The following is a 21,357-nucleotide window of genomic DNA, read 5'->3' as shown; positions in this document are numbered from 1 at the left end:
AAAATCTGACTGTTGTTTGTGCGTATGCACCGAACAGCAGTTCAGAGTACTCGGCCTTCTTGGAGACCCTGAATGGAGTCCTGTATGGGGCTCCGGTAGGGGACTCCGTAGTTCTGCTGGGAGACTTCAACGCCCACGTGGGCAACGATGGAGACACCTGGAGAGGCGTGGTGGGGAGGAACGGCCTCCACGGACTTCTGTGCTAGTCATGGATTGTCCATAATGAACACCATGTTTGAACATAAGGGTGCTCATAAGTGTACCTGGTACCAGAGTACCCTAGGCCGAAGATCGATGATCGATTTCGTGATCGTGTCAGCTGATCTGAGGCCTTATGTTTTGGACACTCGGGTGAAGAGAGGGGCGGAACTGTCAACCGACCACCATCTGGTGGTGAGTTGGATCAGGGAATGGGGGAAGAGGCTGGACAGACCTGGTAAGCCCAAACGGGTAGTGCGGGTGAATTGGGAACGTCTGGAGGAGGCCCCCGTCCTAGAGATCTTCAACTCACACCTCCGGCGGAGCTTTTCTAGCATCCCTGTGGAGGTTGGGGGCATTGAGCCGGAGTGGGCGGTGTTCAAAGCCTCCATTGCTGAAGCTGCGGTGGTGAGCTGTGGCCTCAGGGTCTTAGGTTCCTCAAGGGGCAGTAACCCTCGGACACCGTGGTGGACACTGGTGGTCAGGGAAGCCGTCCGACTGAAGAAGGAGGCCTTCCGGGGTATGTTATCCCGGAGGACTCCTGAAGCAGTTGCAGGGTACTGGCGGGCTCGAAGGGCTGCAGCCGCTGCCGTGTCGGAGGCTAAGCAGCGGGTGTGGGAGAAGTTCGGAGAGGACATGGAGAAGGACTTTCGGTTGGCACCAAAGTGTTTCTGGAAGACCATCCGACACCTCAGAAGGGGGAAACGGGGAAACATCCAAGCTGTGTACAGTAAGGGTGGGACTCTGTTGACCTCGACTGAGGAGGTAGTCGAACGTTGGAAGGAACACTTTGAGGAACTCCTGAATCCGACTAACACGTCCTCTATGATGGAGGCAGAGCTCAAGGTTGATGGTGGTTAAACATCTCCGCAGTGGCAAAGCCCCAGGGATTGATGAGATCCAGCCAGAAATGCTAAAAGCTCTGGGTGTTGAGGGGCTGTCTTGGTTGACAGGCCTATTCAACATTGCGTGGGAGTCTGGTACAGTGCCAAAGGAGTGGCAAACCGGGGTGGTGGTTCCCCTGTTCAAAAAGGGGGACCAGAGAGTGTATGCCAATTACCGGGGTATCACACTTCTCAGCCTCCCTGGGAAAGTCTACTCTAAGGTGCTGGAAAGGAGGGTTCGGCCGATTGTCGAACCTCAGATTGAAGAGGAACAATGCGGTTTCCGCCCTGGACGTGGAACTACGGATCGGCTCTTCACTCTCGCAAGGATCCTGGAGGGGGCCTGGGAGTATGCCCATCCGGTCTACATGTGTTTTGTGGATTTGGAGAAGGCATATGACCGGGTCCCCCGGGAGAAACTGTGGGAGGTGCTGTGGGTGTACGGGGTAAGGGGTTCACTCCTCAGGGCCATCCAATCTCTGTACTCCCAAAGCGAGAGCTGTGTCCGCGTTCTCAGCAGCCAGTCAGTTCCGTTCCCGGTGGGTTTTGGCCTCCGCCAGGGCTGCGCCTTGTCACCAATCCTGTTTGTGATATTCATGGACAGGATATCGAGACGCAGTCGTGGTGGGGAGGGGTTGCAGTTCGGTGATCTGAGGATCTCATCACTGCTCTTTGCAGATGATGTGGTCCTGATGGCATCATCGGCCTGTGACCTTCAGCACTCACTGGATCGGCTGGCGGCCGAGTGTGAAGCGGCTGGGATGAGGATCAGCACTACTAAATCTGAGGCCATGACTCTTAGCAGGAAACCGGTGGATTGCCTTCTCCGGGTAGGAAATGAGTCCTTAGCCCAAGTGAAGGAGTTTAAGTATCTCGGGGTCTTGCTCGCGAGTGAGGGTACGATGGAGCGTGAGATTGGCCGGAGAATCGGAGCAGCAGGGGCAGTATTGCGTTCGCTTTACCGCACTGTTGTGACGAAAAGAGAGCTGAGCCGCAAGGCAAAGCTCTCGATCTACCGGTCGATCTTCTTTCCTACCCTCACCTATGGTCATGAGGGATGGGTGATGACCGAAAGGACGAGATCGCGGATACAAGCGGCCGAGATGAGTTTTCTCAGGAGGGTGGCTGGTTTCTCCCTTAGGGATAGGGTGAGAAGTTCAGTCATCCGGGAGGAACTCTGATTAGAGCCGCTGCTCCTTTGCTTAGAAAGGAGTCAGTTGAGGTGGTTCGGGCATCTGGTAAGGATGCCCACTGGACGCCTCCCTTGGGAGGTGTTCCAGGCACGACCAGTGGGGAGGAGACCCCGGGGAAGAACCAGGACTAGGTGGAGAGATTATATCTCATCACTGGCCTGGGAACGCCTCGGGATCCCCCCGTCAGAGCTAGTCAATGTGGCCCGGGAAAGGGAAGTCTGGGGCCCCCTGCTTGAGCTGCTGCCCCCGCGACCCGACCCCGGATAAGCGGATGACGATGAGGATGAGGATGAGGACATACGTCAACAGTCTAAAGCAAAGGGAAAAGTCGAAAAAGCATGATATCACCCCTTACACAAACATAGTTGTACGAGGTTGATTGTGGCTGGTACTAATTGCTTTCTAAAATCGTAATAATTATAGACTTTTAGACTAACCATCTATAGACATCTTTATGTAGGGATCAACCACTTCCAGATATAATATATTTCTTACTCAAGACATAATAGGCCTGTTTTGTGTTCAAACACTCTACTTACTCACCCCTCCTCTACCTGCCGTCCCTCAGGGCTCGGAGACCACCATCTTCCCGTGTGAGTGCTGGCTCGCCCGGTCAGAGGACGACGGGGAGACCGTGCGAGAGCTGGTGCCCTCGGACATCATCACGGAGAAGCTGGCTCGCGATGGCAGCCTCAAGGTCACCGAGATCGAGGTGGAGGACGCGCTAGAGAGTATGTTCACAGAGAGTATGTTTATATATGCAGATACATACACAGATATATATAGATATACTGGTGGCTGGGGGCAGTGTAGTGGAGCCAGATGGTTGTTGGTCCAATCCCCAACGTCCACAGTCTACCTGTTGGCCTCCTTTAGCAAGACACCCTAACCCCTACCTGTTCATTAGCATAACGTTTTTTAATGCACTGCAAGTTACTTTGGATAATACATTCTGCTAACGACCTTGACAGTATTGATAATACAAATGATTGTCCTCTCAGTTGTTGGTCAGAACCAGAAAGTGATTTCCCTTTTCTTCCTCTCCTCCTCCTCCTCTCAGCTCACATGTACAGCATCTCCGTGACGACCGGGGACGTCTACGGGGCGGGCACCGACGCCAACGTCTTCCTCACCATGTACGGCGACCTGGGGGACACGGGCGAGAGGAAGCTCAGCAAGTCAGAGACCAACACCAACAAGTTTGAGCGAGGATCGGTAAGACCAAGTAAAGGCCTACATACATACACCGAGGAGCGTTTGGCAGACTGGGACTGACTGGCAGGGTGGGTTAGCTCAACCAATCAGGGAGGATTTTTGCAATAATTTGAAATTGGCTGATACAAAAGCTGTCACAGTCCACTGGAAACACAGCCCATTCCCTTCACTCATAGTGAGTAACAGCTGATGGATGGCTGTCACATTTCCTGACAAACTATACTCCAATAAAAGCTATTCATCTTTACCTACAACTCCGTTAACCTTCAACATGATGGGAACTGTCCTGCAGAGCTTGTACTATAAATAACCTTTCACTAGGTGGATACATTCAGCATGGAGGCCGTGGACCTCGGACAAGTGTTCAAGATTAAGATTCGCCATGACAACAGTCTGCTAAACCCTGAGTGGTACCTGGACCAGGTGGAGGTGGTGGACCTGGACACGGAGGAGGTGTTCCTGTTCCAGTGTGAGCGCTGGCTCTCCAAGAAGAAGGAGGACAAACGCATCTCCAGGCTCTTTCACGTCATGGTACAGCCACAGTGTGTGTGTGTGTGTGTGTGTGTGTGTGTGTGTGTGTGTGTGTGTGTGTGTGTGTGTGTGTGTGTGTGTGTGTGTGTGTGTGTGTGCAATTTGATTTCTCACAATTATTACTATTTGTACTATTTGGAATCTTTTTCTCGAATCCAATTTCATTGTGGGTGATGTAGAAGGTTTAAGCTCGGACAAATCCAATGACAAGACCTTAAAGTGGATACAGAGCCTCCCCTAAGTGTGTGTGTGTGTGTGTGTGTGTGTGGGTGTGTGTGTGTGGGCCTGCATACATGATTGATATATGATATGTGTCATTGTCATGTAATGCAACATAACATGCAAAAAATGCTATCCACATGATGCATATCATGTGTGGTGTACCTGTGTACCTGCAGGGCTACGAGGGCGTCAGGGAGACTGAGAACAGTAAGAAGAACCTGCCGCCAGCTCTAAAGGATGTGGACAGCAACATGAACAAGAAGAACAAGAAGAAGAAGGAGGAGATTGTGGAAGAGCTGCCCAGTAAGAACACTAGTAGCAATTTTATTATGGTGTTGTTACTGGAGCGCTATACACACTTGACAACACATTTTACAAAGTGAAAGATAAAACACAGAAAAACACAGAACAACATTTAAAACCATTTTAATACTCACTCATAATAAATAAATATTTGATTCACCATCATTATTATGTTATATTATGGTATTATTACCATTAATTCTACGACAACCACACTTACGAATCACAACTACTTCTACGACTACTATAATAATCATGAAAAATTGATTGTTGTTGTTGTTGTTAAGTGCCCCCCTCGCCCCACTGACCATGAGCTCTGTGCTCTCAGTCATCCCGTACCACATCAGCGTCTCCACGGGCCTGGCGGAGGACAGCAGCACCTCCAGCCGGGCCTACGTCATCGTGGTGGGGGCCGGCCAGCGCAAGACGGAGCGCATGTGGCTGGACATGAGCGGTGGCAGGACCAGCTTCGAGGAGGGCTCCCTTGAAAGCTTTGTGTGCCATGGGGCGGATGTGGGAGAAATCAAGAAGGTGGAGGTGAGGAGTGTGGAGGAATAGAAGGGCTAGCATACATAGAGCGGTCATAATGAATATCCAGGAGGACTTTGGGAGATGCCTTTATCCAAAGCAACGTACAGGGGATTTGGGATACATCATTAAGAAGAAGTTCAAGGGGTTAGGGATATGGTAATACATGACTATCGGACATGCAGACATTAGGCATCAAACCCAGAACCTTTCAGCTTCCCCTGTAGCTAACACAGAAATACACAATATATACAATATACAATAGCTTATACATACTCAAATATGTACCAACCCTACTGGACTCAAGTGGAAATTGGACTGAAAGTCAAATTCCAGGTAGGGAAAGTGTCTATTTGAGCATGTTCTGTGCTACATACATCCACTGCACACTGTTGCTTGACTTAAGGTACTTGGGGTAGGGATTCTTTACTAGTTCCCATGACTGTGGCTTCCTGGGTGTTTCCCCCCCAGCTGGGCCATGACGGAGCCACTCCTGAGAGCTGCTGGCTGGTGGATGAACTGGCCATCTCTGCGCCCACCAGGGGCGTCAAATACGAGTTTGCTTGCAAGTGTTGGCTAGCCAAGGACCGAGGAGACGGGCTGACCTCCAGAGCTTTCAACATGTTGGATGCAGAGACCATCTCCATCACTCGGAAGGTATCAAATGAAGGGAGGATGAGTGACAAAATAAATAACACACAATATACAATTTGTAGACACTACACTACAACATCTGAGATATGCTATATCAGCCTACTATGGAAGCATATATGAAGCAATTGCATTGGCGCAATTTTTAGATCACTTAAATAGTATCATTTGCGCCGGAACACGCCTCTGCTTTTCGCCGACATGCCTCTCCAGGCGCAAGTGTAGTGGCACCTGTTTTCTGCGGGGGAAAATCAGCTTTGAGCCGGGTGCAAACTAGCATGCACAGACACATGCGTCTGTGTAGGAAGTCAATTGTGCTGGGTGCAAGATAGGGCCCAATAAATCATTGCATTATGCAATTGACAATTCATAATTCAATTGAATAATGTAATTTGAAAATACGTTATTCAAAGTGTATTTTAATATGCAAAGTGACAATGAAATCCTCAATTTAATTTGAAAAAGTTACAACAATAAAAATAGAATTAATGTCAAATTTTGTCACATTTTTTGAGTGCCTTTATTCAAATGGAAAAGCTATAGCATCCCCGTGATTGCAATGCACATTGCCACTTTACATATTAAAATACAGTTTGAATAACGTATTTTCAAATGACATTATTCAATTGCATAATGAATTGTCAATTGCATAATGCAATGCCTTATTGAATTGCAAATTGCAAATTGCATTTCCATTTGAATTTTGCTACATATATGCTTCCATAGCCTACAGGTAGACTGTGGACATGATGTTCCAAACCAGTGCCTTTAAACCACTACACTAACCTGCTGGTGTTGTTTATAACTTGGATGGACTCTGAACAACTGTTGCAACTATCTCTAAGTGAGAGGGAACATGGGAGTTCAGGAATAGGGCTAGGGACACATCTCTCATTTCTATTGACGCATTTCTTCTTCAAGATCATCTACGAGGTGGTGGTGCTAACCGGGGATGTGCAGAACGCCGGGACAGACACCACTATCTTTATGTCAGTGTTTGGGCTCAACGGGAGCACCGAGGAGATGGTCCTGCAGAAGAACGAGGACCGGTGGGCACTGTGTAGATGTAACAATTCTCAACCAGTCAGCACACACACACACACACACACACACACACACACACACACACACACACAGCCTCTCCAATGTTATTTTAGGATAAAATAACATTATCAGTTTCTACTCAATGCATCTCAGTACTTTTCATGTCAACTTTTCTAATCATTCATCATGAAAGGTGAACCACTGTAAAATTGCCACTTACTACCGCATATGCAGTTCCTTAAGTGTGTGTGTGTGTGTGTCTGTGTGTGTGTGTAAGGTTTGAGCGGTGCCAGCAGGACACCTTCAACTTGGACATTGATGACATCGCTCCACTGAAGAAGATGAGGGTCCGCATCGATGGCACCGGGAGCAGACCTGACTGGTTCCTCGATAAGGCAAGCTAGCATCACCATGGTAACCTACCATGTAGGCACTTACCATCGTGGTAACCATGGTAACCTACCATGTAGGCACTTACCATCGTGGTAACCATGGTAACCTACCATGTAGGCACTTACCATCGTGGTAGCCATAGCTACCATGTGAGCATGTGCCGTGTCAGCGCAGTCTCACTCTTGGGGCTTTTGGCGTTAACTGCTGATCCAAAGGGCGTCCTTGTGCGTCTGCATTCGACGCAGTGAGAATGTGTTGACCGTGTTGTTCAACTCCCTGTCTGCCTTCATATGTTCAATAGATACAGATGGAGATTTGGATTTATAAAAAATAGAAATATGGAACAAATAATTTGAAATACAGACACAAAAACAATCACTGAAGAGACATCAAAGTGGGCATGTTATATTTATGTTTATGATTTATCTTTATATTTTGTAATGTAACCAATATAAAATATTGTTTAGTTTGTTTATTGTTTTTTGACTATATTGAGTCTTGAGAATACCTATTACAAATATAACTGCATGCAGTAATGTGGGGGTCAAGCTGAATGGGACTCCATAAACCAATTTGCAGAATAGACCAGAGTAGCCACATGAACAAGATAGATCTACATCAGACACACGGCCTTCAGCACTTTCGACAAGTTGCACGTCAAAAAATAAAAGATCGATTGAGATATGATCACACTTGCACCCCTATAGGTCAAAGGTCACCAAATTCATTGAGTGTCTCCATGATGATGTCATGGGTCTATATACCAAGTTTGGTTATGATATGTCAAAGGGTTGCTGAGAAATTGGCTTACTTCCTGTTTGGCGGTTTTGCGGTCGAATTTGATTGGCTGTCGCGGATATTTCCGTGAGAAATCATTTACTAGCTATATGGGGAGGTCTCATAGTTTAACCAGACATTGGAATTTGAAATATACTCATGTGAAGAGAGAGGAGTTAAAACACATTGTCATTAATTATAGCGCCCCCTAGAGGTTAAAGGTCACCAAACCTAATGAGCGTCCCCATGATGATGTCATGGGTCTATGTACCAAGTTTGGTTATGATATGTCAAAGGGCTGCTAAGAAATTGGCTTACTTCCTATTTGGCGGCTTCGGCCTCTCGTTGATTGGCTGTCGCGGCCAAACGGTTTTGAATTTGAAAAAGCTGTTTGACACAAGTGTTCAGCTTGGTCTGAAGATCATGTATGGCAAGTTTCATGAAGATTCGACAGAATTTGTGGCCCGTGGATATGTACTATTGATTTTGACAACTTTCAACACGCTGGCCAAATTCTGATGTTTCCATGAAAAATACTTCATGAGCTATATGGGAAGGTCTGACAGTATCACCAGACATTGAACATTTGTTTGAAATATACTCATGTGAAGAGAGAAGAGTTAAAACAGATATTCATTAATAACAGCGCCCCCTAGAGGTCAAATGTCACCAAATTCATTGAGTGTACCCATGATGATGTCATGGATCTATGTACCAAGATTGGTTATGATATGTCAAAGGGCTGCTGAGAAATTGGCTTATTTCCTGTTTGGCAGCTTCGTGGTCGAATTTGATTGGCTGTCGTGGATATTTTCGTGACAATTCATTTACCAGCTCTATGGGGAGGTCTGATAGTACCACCAGACATTGGAAATTTGTTTGAAATATACTCATGTGAAGAGAGAGGAGTTAAAACACATATTCATTAATTATAGCGCCCCCTATAGGTAAAAGGTCACCAAACCTAATGAGCGTCTCCGTGATGATGTCATGGGTCTATTTACCAAGTTTGGTTATGATATGTCAAAGGGCTGCTGAGAAATTGGCTTACTTCCTGTTTGGCGGCTTTGCGGTCGAATTTGATTGGCTGTTACGGCCAAACGATTTTGAAATTCAAAAATCTGTTGGATAACTTTTGTGAAGCATGGTCTGAACATGATCTGTGCCAAGTTTGGAGATGATTGGACAAAATTTGTGATGTGTGAAACATTTTGAAGGTTTTTGACATAAACCAAGATGGCGGAAAATCTATCTTGACGCAAAATGACGTCATAGGGTGCGTTGAACTCGGCTTGGCCCAAGGATTCCAATGATGCCTTGTTTGTGAATATTGGATGAATGGGTCAAAAGTTATGAACTTGAATGCATGTCCAACTTTGACCTGTTGGTGGCGCTAGAGCTCATGGTCTAGCGGCCTCAGATTTGCTGTGAGGGCTTATGGGACTGTCCTGAATCAGTGTGCCAAATTTCACAACTTTTTACCATTGGGTTCTATGGGCTGCCATAGACTCCCATTGAAGGATAATAATAATAGGAAAACGTAGAATAACAATGGTTGTCTCGCAGCTTCGCTGCTTGACCCCCAACTATCACCAGTACACTAAATGATAGACATAATAATCCTTTTTTATTGTTTTCTCATTTTCTTTCTTACAAATTGAAAATTACACTATAAAGTTAGGCTGAAATATGGTATGAGCTATTGGAAGAGAGCCCACCAGCTCCATGGTTGCAGATTACGAGAGCAGTCAGGAATCACACCAAGCACTGTCCTCAACCAATGAGAACCAACAAACCCCAACATCCAACAACACAATAAATCATCTTGGATCAAATGGAGCCTGCACTAAGTCAATGAGACAGACACACAGATCGCATTGCAATTTGTTCCTCTTAAAGTAAATGCAAACAGCTTTCACAGTGAGCACCTGAAGATTTTGCTGAAAACTCTAGACATGTCATTTGTTTGGATAAGATAAAAAGTTACGGAGATATCACGGTTGAAAAAGTCCCACATTTGTGTATTTGCTCAAAAGTTTCAGAGGCAAGATATCATGAGTTAATGAGACAGTTGAAGGCTCTCTTGGTGCTTCATTAACTCATGATATCATGAGAGTTAATGAGACAGGTGAAGGCTCTCTTTGTGCTTCAAGGCACAGATTACCAAAGTAGTCCTTGAAATAAAATTGTGACAAAAGTGAAAAAAATAAATCGTTACAAAATGGCTATGACACATGGTCATCTAACTACATCATGGTCATTAGGCTAAATGTAACGCTGCATGCATATTAAGTTCTGACTAAACTGTGCACTCATCTACTCATGTCTAGTTGATAAATTACATGTGATCACATGTGCCCTCCCAAACCATCCTGTTGGTGCTCCTCTGCATCATTCATTCCTGAATGTCCCCGTTCTTCCAGGTTACTCTGCGTAACCTGACCACTGAAGAAGAGTACCTGTTCACCTACGAGGACTGGCTGTCCAGGACGCTGGGGCCCAAGCACACCCTGGTCTGTGAGATGGCGGCGGTGGTGGATGGCGAGGAGATGGTGGAGCTCACTGAATACATCATCAATGTCAAGACCAGCGACGTTTCAGGTCAGTCCAATCCCTACACATACATACAGTACAGTCCCTATACATACAGTACAGCCCCTACATATACATACAGTACAGCCCCTATACATACAGTACAGCCCCTATATATACAGTACAGCCCCTACATATACATACAGTACAGCCCCTACATATACATACAGTACAGCCCCTACATATACATACAGTACAGCCCCTATACATACAGTACAGCCCCTACATATATATACAGTACAGTCCCTATACATACAGTACAGCCCCTATATATACATACAGTACAGCCCCTACATATACGTACAGTACAGCCCCTATACATACAGTACAGCCCCTACATATATATACAGTACAGTCCCTATACATACAGTACAGCCCCTATATATACATGCAGTACAGCCCCTACATATACATACAGTACAGCCCCTACATATACATACAGTACAGCCCCTACATATACGTACAGTACAGCCCCTATACATACAGTACAGCCCCTACATATATATATACAGTACAGTCCCTATATACATACAGTACAGCCCCTATATATACATGCAGTACAGCCCCTACATATACATACAGTACAGCCCCTACATATACAGTACAGCCCCTATATATACATACAGTACAGCCCCTACATATACATACAGTACAGCCCCTACATATACATACAGTACAGCCCCTACATATACAGTACAGCCCCTACATATATATACACAGTACAGCCCCTATATATACATACAGTACAGCCCCTACATATACATACAGTACAGCCCCTATACATACAGTACAGCCCCTACATATACATACAGTACAGCCCCTATACATACAGTACAGCCCCTACATATATATACAGTACAGTCCCTATACATACAGTACAGCCCCTATATATACATACAGTACAGCCCCTACATATACATACAGTACAGCCCCTACATATATATACAGTACAGCCCCTATATATACATACAGTACAGCCCCTACATATACATACAGTACAGCCCCTATACATACAGTACAGCCCCTACATATATATACAGTACAGTCCCTATACATACAGTACAGCCCCTATATATACATACAGTACAGCCCCTACATATACATACAGTACAGCCCCTACATATACATACAGTACAGCCCCTATACATACAGTACAGCCCCTACATATATATACAGTACAATCCCTATACATACAGTACAGCCCCTATATATACATACAGTACAGCCCCTACATATACATACAGTACAGCCCCTATACATACAGTACAGCCCCTATATATACAGTACAGCCCCTACATATACATACAGTACAGCCCCTACATATACAGTACAGCCCCTACATATACATACAGTACAGCCCCTACATATACATACAGTACAGCCCCTACTGTACACTGTAGCTCAGCTCAGGACACTGTAAAGCGCTTTGGATAAAAGCGCTACATAAATGAGGACCATTTACCATCCTCTGAATGTTGTAACTGATGACTTCTGTTTCCAGTCAGCCCACTATGAGCGGTCTGAGGTTTGGTGTTATCAGTGGTCTCACGCGTGTCCTGGCGATTCCTTTTTACTGTGTCTAGGACAGATAAGACTTCTAAATGCAAAAGCAAACGTTTGCTGTTGAAAATAAACTATTGAGTGAGCCCTGAACACAGCGAAGTGCCTTTGTGGTTTGGGCTCTTCTAACAGTTCACCCCCTCCCGAGATCAAAGGAGGGAGATGTTTACCTAAAGGCCTAAAGGAGTTTCATGCATGAGTTGTATAAGTTAAGTTAAGTTAAGTTGTATAAGTTGCATAAGGGGCTTCTTGTGACCAGTTCATGCCACACTCAACCTAGGACTTCTTTTGGGATCCTCCAGACAAAGGGCACAGGGTGGTGGTGTGGAGGATGATACTGAACATGGCTCTACACCCACTCCCCTGTGTGTGTAGAGATGGCTGGTTTAACCTGTGCACACTGAGTCCACTCAGACTGGGCCAGGTGATTTGATTTGATTTATTTAATTGTATCAGAAATGTCTTACACACATTAAAAGACATCAACAAGACACAATTACTCCTAAAAGTCTACTCCTAAAATTAACAACCGCATTTTCTTATGCAACTCAAACCCTAACCCTAACCCTAACAAGAAAAAAAAGACAGTAGCTGGCCCCCTGCTCTATTCAGCTAACCTAACCTAACCTAACCTTAACCCTAACCCTAACCCTAACCTAACCCTAACCCAACCCTAACCTAACCTAACCCTAACCCTCTCTAGCAACCAGGCCTTGATTCTCTTTTTAAAAGCATTCAGACTGGATGTAATTTTAATTTCCCTATCTAATTTGTTCTACTGAACTGCCCCTATATAGGCAAAGGTTCCTTTCCCTAAAGATGTTTTAAATGAATATGGATGCAGATCTGAAATGCTGCCACGAGCGCAAATATTGTGCTTGTCCTTTATCTTAGTAATAAGACATGATAAAAACGTTTGGGCGCTACCAAACAGTATTTTATGGATCATATTCATCCTTGTCATAATAATACGAGACTCAACAGGGAGCCAGTTGAGCTAGATGGATAACACTAGTAAACAAATGGGGTGGCTAGATAACACAGCCTGTAAAAGCAAAGCTTAAATAATTCAAAGTAAACAACATATGCAATTACACAGGCTACCTATTTCCATTGTTATGTCTACGGATGCTGGTGTGAGTCCCGTGTGTCTAGCGGTGTAGACCTGCCCCTGGACAGGGTGCCAAGCCATCGGGCAGTAACAGCCCTCTCTATAGAGCCATCATGTAGCTCTACAACAGTAAAAAGCGGGTCCAAATGGCATGGCCAGCCGTGTTTGGATGTGGTTGTATTGCATGTGGACTGTATGAATACAGACTCAAACTGACTTTGTCAATTAGAAGAAACTATCTAGACATATTTTGTAAAATGTTGTGCCTGAAACAAAAGTACTCAAGTACTGGTTGAGATTTGGAACATTTGTTAGATTCTAATGTTTTGGTATTTGTCTGCATCCCAGCAGTGTTTCATTGGTTGTGTTGTTTTTAGGTGAACCTGTGATATCGTAAGATAGATAGATAGATAGATAGTAACTTTATTGATCCCTAGGGGAAATTCAGGGTCCAAGTAGCTCAAAGACATAGAGACATCACACATAACATACACATAACACAAGCAGGATTATCAAAAAAGCAGGATTATCAAAAAAGAGATCCACATGGACGATAAAGTGAATAAGGATAAAGACACAAAATAACAAATAACAAGGTCCACATTAGCATGCCGAGGCTGTTGAGAATGAGTGACAGGGCAGGGACTGACCCTGTGATTCAGTTGAGGTCAAGTATGTTTGTAAGGTGCTCTATGAAAGTGATGATAGTGCAACAAGGTAAGGCAAGACAGTGCAAGTATAGTCAAGAGACCAGCATTAGATATTAAATATTAAATGTGGCTAAATAAGGTACATTATGTAGGCCTGGTAGAAAGGACCTATAGCAGCATAGGGGTATAGTTTTGAAAAATGCAGCAATAAATAATATGGACATTATACTGAATAATGTAAACATTGGGAGACACAAATAAACAGTCAATATTAAGGTTGAAGTGAATTAGTCCCGGCTGAGGTAGGGAGGGAGGGGCTGTGCAAAGGGCTAACATAGCCAGTAAATATTGTATGAAGTGAGATAAACAGTGAGGTAAGAACAGTGGTTGAGAAGTCTATCTCATTACCTTTTTATTGACAGATTGTACAGTTGTCTAGCCCTGGGGACAAGTGATTTGTTCAGTCTGTCAGTTTTGGACGAACAGTTAATCTGACTCTTTATATTTACGTCCTCAGCGGCTGGCACAGACGCCAACGTTTGGCTCATCATCTTTGGAGAGTACGGAGACACGGGGACTCTGACTATGAAAGACTCCAGCAAATCCAACAAGTTTGAGCGGAAGCAGGTGGACACGTTCCGCTTTTCAGACGTCCTCAGCTTAGGAGAGCTCTCCAAAGTACGTGTGTGGCATGACAACAAAGGTCAGAAAACACTCTTTATTTGTTTGCTTTGTTGTTTTTTGTGTAATAACTAGAAATTGAGCAAAGAAATACGTTGTAGATAGATTACTACATAGAGAGCTTTGGATTGAAATGCAATTCAATTCATCCCGACAATGGTAAATCATAGCATATTCTTGAATAATGTGCGACGTACTGCAACTCTGAAAACCTTTACTCAACTTGGATCAAATGCCCCCATGAAAATGTAAACCAATAGCACAGCTTGATTAGAATGAGTCTTAGTCATAGGTTATAAAAGAAGACAAAAAGTTTAAATTTTCATAAATTGTATTTTTTATGATTCTGATTTTGATATTTTGATGCTTTTTGACCACTTAATATAATTAAATTCTAGTAGAACTCTAAAGGTGTGTTCACACCGCACTTCGCCCCGCGACACGTTTCAATGTTAAGTGAACGTGGAGACGTGAATCGGGTGAATTTTTTTTTCGCCTATTCGCGCGACAAGATTTGATTGACGGCGCGAAATTTTTCCACGTGAACGGCAAGCGCGTTCACGTGGATTCGCTGAAGTTGAAATATTTCAACTTCTTCGCGGCATTCGCGTTGAAACAGCCAATCAGCGTTCACTCCCTGTGGGTAACGTGGGTGAAGTAACGTAAAACAGCCAATCAGCGTTCACTCCCTGGGTGACGTCACGTAACAGCCAATCAGTTCACTCCCTGGGTGAAGTAACGTAAAACAGCCAATCACCATTCAACCGTTCAGTGAACCGCAGCTTGGAGGAGAAAGTGATTGTTGCCGTTTGCGACTCCCGCTCTATATCTACATATAATATATAAATATCTATATCATATAATATGGCAAAAAAAAAATTCGCCCCGCGAATGCACACAAAAATGCACAGCGACAGATTATGATTTGTCGCGCGGCAACATTCGCCTATTCGCGCGAATAGGCGAAATGGGACAAAGTGCGGTGTGAGCACACAGTAACAATCGCCCTTTGATGACTTTTCCCTAAATCAAAGATTTTGTTTATACACATATGTTCTTAAAATTCTGAGATGATATCAAAAGCCATTTAGTAGGATAACTTATCTTCACATTGTATGTAATGTGAAATTGGAGTTTAATTACTCTTGCATGTTAAAAGCATATGAACAGTGAAGGTGGACCATGAGGTTTTTCTATTAGTCAAATGAGAGTCCAAAGCTGTCAAGAGTCAACATCAGACTATTGCAGCAGTGCAGTAAAATGTACCATCTAGGGGTGTACTGGTGTCACTACAACACAACAAGATTGGTTTGGGCAGTCAAAGTTCAGTCAAAGTATTACTGCACTGCTAGACAAGTCCTGTTCTCTTACATACTTCTTCTTTCTTCGCTATCCACTCGCACAAACATTAACATGGAAAGACTAAATATCATATTCTCTGTACTATATTGGAATCATGTGCTATAGCTTTCATAAGCAAGTACACATACATTTGTATAAATAAGTACATATACACGTACACATATATTTGTATACATACCTACACATAGCTAAACATATGTATACATACTCATATATATATATATATATATATATATATATGTGAACACATTAGAATTGCACATACATGCACATAGCTAAACATGTGTAGACATACTCAGACATACGTACACGTCCGTTAAAATACATGCACATACGTTCACATACATTAAAAAAAACACATGCAAATACATGCACTTAGTAGTAAAGTAGTAAAATTTCTTCAGGAATTGTACGATTTCTAGTTGTTACTGTCTTATACTTCTGCTGTGAGACATGTTCCACTGGGATGAATGAGGTACATCTTAATCTTAGTTCTATCGTCCTACAAAGAATTCTAAACGTGTTTTTCTTTATCTCCCCGGCTGGCCACAGGTCCGGCCCCTGGTTGGCACATCGAGTACATCGACGTGAAGGACGAGGTGATGGACAAGACATTCCGCTTCCCGTGCGACCGCTGGCTGGCCAAGAACGAGGACGACGGGCAGATCATTCGGGAGCTGCCCTGTGCCAACAACGACAAGCTGGACTTCAACGAGAAGACCAGTAAGACTGGGACCACACAACGTCATGCTATGGTCCTGTCAGATCAAGGGACTAATAAACTACTAAACACTACTAAAGGGAATTAATGAAAGGCCAGGTTAATTGTGTTGAGTGTTTTTATTTAAACAATTCTTGAATTCTGTGAGGTTTTAAAATTCTGGGATCTTGATTGTGTCTTGTGTGTGAGTCTTCTGCTTTGTTGGCCTTTCTGTAGATATTAAAGGTCCCATGGCATGAAAATGTCACTTTGAGGTTTTCTAACATTAATATGAGTTCCCCTAGCCTGCCTATGGTCCCCCAGTGGCTAGAAATGGCGTTAGGTGTAAAACAAGCACTAGGTATCCTGCTCCGCTTTTGAAAAAATGGACGCTCAGATGGACCGATTTGGAATTTGGCCCTCTGAAGAATAAGTCCCGCCTCGAGGCTCCGGTTCCCTCGGTCAAATGTCTATGGGAAATAACATGGCGTTTATGAATGATCGTACATAACAAACTCTGTAGGTGGCGAATAAGTAAAAGCTGCGTCACGTTTGGAACTACACACTTGGGAGAGTCGTGACGTCCAAAGTCTGCACAGATCCGCGTTAGCATAATGCTTCTTCATAATAGTTAAAGGACAATTCCGGTATTTTGAACATTGAGCCCCTTTCTGGTTTGTCTAGGATGAAATAGAGCGATTGACACCGACATGTTGACTATTGGTCCTGTCTCGGTATTTGGCTCATTTAGAATCGCCCTGCCTGCTTCAGAATGGCTGGCTATGGGCATTCACAAACCTGTTCTTAAAACAACCCTAAACGTTTGTTTTCAGAAGTGTGGAACCGAGTGTGGCACCGAGTGGTTAGTGGTGTTCGTTGATGTTCCAAATCAAGTATCGTAGCCAAATACAGTTTCTGTCGTGTTTTATTTGGCATTTTGTAAATCCATTGAATTCTTTTGGAAGACTCGTTGACCGGAAACGGAAAGGGGGGCTGGTTGTAGTCTTATCCCTTGGTCTAGCCCTACTGTTGATACGGAGAACCGTACTTAGACCTACTGTTGAGACCGAGAACCGTACTTAGCTCCGGGGGGCCCCGGGAGGCCCCGGTGGCTCCGGGAGGAGACAATCCCGGGCAACAATCCCCTTCTCCTCCATGTCGTGGTTCAGTCTGTACTTCAGAGTCGTTTGAGATTCATACAGTCGTTTGAGATTCATAATATCATCCGGAGACGCACACAGCTTTTGGCCGTGATAATATATATATTATATTATATAGATATCTGTATATAATATATTATTTTGATATAAAGCTCCAGGACTCCCTACCCGCTGAGTGTTCTAGAATATTTACAGAACACAGCCAATAGCTGTGTGCGCCTCTGGATGATAATATGAATCCGAGCCATTGTGATACATCCACTGTAAACACTAGCGCATGGTACTGTGGCCGCAAGCTGCTCAGGGCCAAACCCCCACCCTGCCGCAGTCAACTATGTCATAGCAGAACTTTAGGGGAAGGAGGCACAGAGCCTGGGCCAGAAACCAACAACAGGTGGACTTATGCCTGCTTTCCTGTCTCGTTTCGACCAAAGAAAACTTATTTGTGCGAGTGGATGAGGCTACCATATAATTAATTATTATATTATGCAAGCATTTGATGCAACAGTTCTGACATAGATGGAATAGACATACTAGAAGGAACGTGTTTCTTTCTTTCAGAATATGAGATTAGTGTTACCACAGCAGACACCGACGATGCAGAGACCAAGGAGAATGGCTGGGTGGTCTTCGAGGGAAAGAAGGCGAGATCCAAAGAGTTCACCCTGGAGAACTCATCCAAGAAGAAGAGGTTTCTGCGGTACGGTGCTTCAGGGATACTTTTAATAATCTGGGTGTTTGTTTGTCTGACAATCGAAATCAAAATGTGTATATTTTGACACACACACACACACACACACACACACACACACACACACACACACACACACACACACACACACACACACACACACACACACACACACACACACACACACACACACACACACACACACACACACACACACACACACACACACACACACACACACACACACACGGGGTGTCAGGATTAACCGGTAAGTATCAGAAAATCTCTAAATTAGTTGGAGCTACTGCTGAATGTATTCAAAACCATTGATCTGAACCAAACTAAATCGATACAGCTGCCAAACACCAATAAAGCCTAAACAGTTCTGGAGCATTGGATACTAGGTAGGGGTCGCCATGATTTAGGATAAACCTCTTAATCTAAGTTCATTTTGCCACGCACAGTAACAAACACAAATCAACCCATACAGAAAAAACACAACTGGACCGGGTGAACATCAAATCCACAAAACCAAAATTACCTGAAAAAGGAAGGGAGGGCACTTCAACAAAATAAAATCGATTGAAGAAGTTAACTGGCAACTTTCATCTGATTGCATTGGTTGTTGGCAAGACAGCTGTTGGAAAACAGGGACAAAGTCATAGCTATCCTTGTGAAGGCCTTTTTGTTTCGTTTTTCATAAATTGTCAAAACATTTTCGAAAGTCTCATTCGTCTTTGGAGTCTGGTTATAATACCATTTGGGGAAAATAAATTATATTAGGGAGACTATTCCAGTGCACCATTATCACCACACTGTTGGACATTAGGTGTTGCATAAAACAACTCATTATACAAACAGCCAGATACACTTGTGACCACACACACACTCGTTTCCACACAATAAGCGGCCGTTTAAAACCAGTTAATTAAAAAGGTATTTATAGTGCTACAACTCAACAAAGCAAATGTTTATTTTGATGTCATCACGTGGAAAAGGGAAGTTCAAAGGTCTGGCATTAGCTGCATAATCCCAAATAAATATTTTTCAAATGTTTTTTCTAAATGCTTATGTGGCATGATAAAGGTTGCGACAACGCCACCTGCGGCAGTTTCACCCGCAGGAAATCCTGAACTTCTAACAGTTCTTCATGTAACTAAAGACACACAGGTTCGAAATACCACAGGGGCGAGAGACGGTTTCAAATAAGGAGAATACTTTATTAAACAAAAATAATTAACCAAAATCCCACACTACTACTACTACTACTACTACTACTACTACTACTACTACTACTACGCAAGAATAAAAAACCAGTTAAGGGAGAGGGCAGGGGCTTACCAGGCGGCAGGGACAAATCAAAGTAGAAGGGTCCTTAACTTAAAAACACCCGTGACACTACACTCACACATCAAACGAAAGAAAAAGGAAATGGTGAAGGGGACCGCCACCAGGAACTGGACTGCCGCCTCTGGGCCACCGCGCCTAACCAAACACGAAACAAATCAATTAAAACATGCCAAAAAGTGCTGAACAAGACTGGTGGGGAGGAAAAGTAAAAGGTTTAACACAAAAATACTAAATAATACAAAATAATCAATAACACCAATCAATAAATCAATAATAATCAGCCTCAATGAGAAGGTGACGATATTAATTGAGGAGCCCGGTAACCAGGCCAAAGTTGGCTCAAAGACTCAGTCGCGTTCAACTCAGACCGGTAAATCACGCGCCGGCGTCACCCGGCAAGCCAGACGCGTCCACAATGTATTGAAAGAGAGGGAGCCAAAACAGCAGCGCAGATCCAGGGAACGGTGGCTGGATACGCGCCAGTGGATAACCAAGGCCTCTACAAGAGGGCACACATGATTTAATAAGCAAATATATAGTTATCATAAACATTTGTAAAAGAGTTGCTAAAAGAGTCTATACATACCACTCTGAGCTACATTACCGCTCCAGAGCGACTGGAAAGGGACGCGCTGCGCGTCAAATCGCCCAGCTACAAACGCCAGAGAATAATGAGCTAAAACAAATGAGTGATGGAGCCACTAAAATGCAAACAATTGAGGACATACCAAAAGGAGCAAGCAATCGCACCCAGGAAGGGCTTCTGGCGGAGCGATGCGTCCTCCACAACCCCAGCAGCCGGTTACGCTATAAAAGCGGAAAGCGCGTCACCAAAACGCCCGTTTGATGCACACCGGAACAACGGTAAAGTGACGAAGTGCATTACCTGAACGATGAGGATTGCGCACACACACAACCACGCTGGCCACACCGAACGGCCCAGTCCCCACAGGGAAGCTGAAGAGAGAGAGAGAGAGGACAGGTGTGCGCACCTGTATATATATCAAGTGCCCCGCCCCTCAATTAATGCACTCAGCAGATTGACAGTGCCCCATATTGGTAAGGAGGGAGACGACCTGTCACACTTAGAATTAAGGTCCCTACACTGCTTACAACACAACACATGATCCATGCACAAATACTAGCAGTGTTGGGAAGGATACTTTTAAAATGTATCCAGTTACAGAATACAGAATACATGCCCAAAAATGTAATATGTAACATATTCCATTACCTCACTCAATCTGAGTATTGTATTCTGAATACTTGGATTACTTCCACATTGAATTACATTTTATAAGTGTAGGAATGCGGCATCAAATCCTGCTTACTAAACAAGCCTATTCTGGTATGTTCCATCCTCTGTTCCAACTGGCTGAATGTGTTAGGCCCAAGTCTCCCTGAAAATGCACTAGATTATATAATTTGCTGTAGAGGAACAAAGACTATAAGGGTAAAGATATGACCAACAGACCAATTGAGAGAGTGAGAGAGACAGAGAGGGAGAGAGAGACAAAGAGACAGAGAGAGAGACAGAGAGAGAGTATTGGGCGTATTCACA

At 44.1% G+C, this 21,357-nt stretch overlaps 2 protein-coding genes across 2 annotated transcripts in view; one reads left to right on the top strand and one right to left on the bottom strand.

The window, feature by feature from the left end:
• The window catches only part of rpl37 (ribosomal protein L37), a 151,384-nt gene that overhangs the window by 71,354 nt on the left and 58,673 nt on the right, over nt 1–21,357 (bottom strand). The window lies entirely within an intron of this gene.
• The window catches only part of LOC311363356 (lipoxygenase homology domain-containing protein 1-like), a gene marked incomplete at both ends in the record, with an annotated part of 88,072 nt that overhangs the window by 48,575 nt on the left and 18,140 nt on the right, over nt 1–21,357 (top strand). The window contains 12 exons of the mRNA XM_084483304.1: nt 2,844–3,006; nt 3,336–3,490; nt 3,812–4,021; nt 4,420–4,546; nt 4,875–5,083; nt 5,546–5,731; nt 6,647–6,774; nt 7,047–7,164; nt 10,363–10,540; nt 14,370–14,555; nt 16,448–16,618; nt 18,317–18,455. Coding sequence (XP_084339430.1) covers nt 2,844–3,006; nt 3,336–3,490; nt 3,812–4,021; nt 4,420–4,546; nt 4,875–5,083; nt 5,546–5,731; nt 6,647–6,774; nt 7,047–7,164; nt 10,363–10,540; nt 14,370–14,555; nt 16,448–16,618; nt 18,317–18,455 — 1,970 coding nt within the window. The remainder of the gene's footprint in view (nt 1–2,843; nt 3,007–3,335; nt 3,491–3,811; nt 4,022–4,419; nt 4,547–4,874; nt 5,084–5,545; nt 5,732–6,646; nt 6,775–7,046; nt 7,165–10,362; nt 10,541–14,369; nt 14,556–16,447; nt 16,619–18,316; nt 18,456–21,357) is intronic.

This window comes from Micromesistius poutassou (assembly GCF_964030765.1).
Source record: "Micromesistius poutassou genome assembly, chromosome: 18".
Taxonomy (NCBI): domain Eukaryota; kingdom Metazoa; phylum Chordata; class Actinopteri; order Gadiformes; family Gadidae; genus Micromesistius; species Micromesistius poutassou.
The sequence above is the reverse complement of the archived record's forward strand: the minus strand, read 5'-3'. Positions and strand labels throughout refer to the sequence as shown.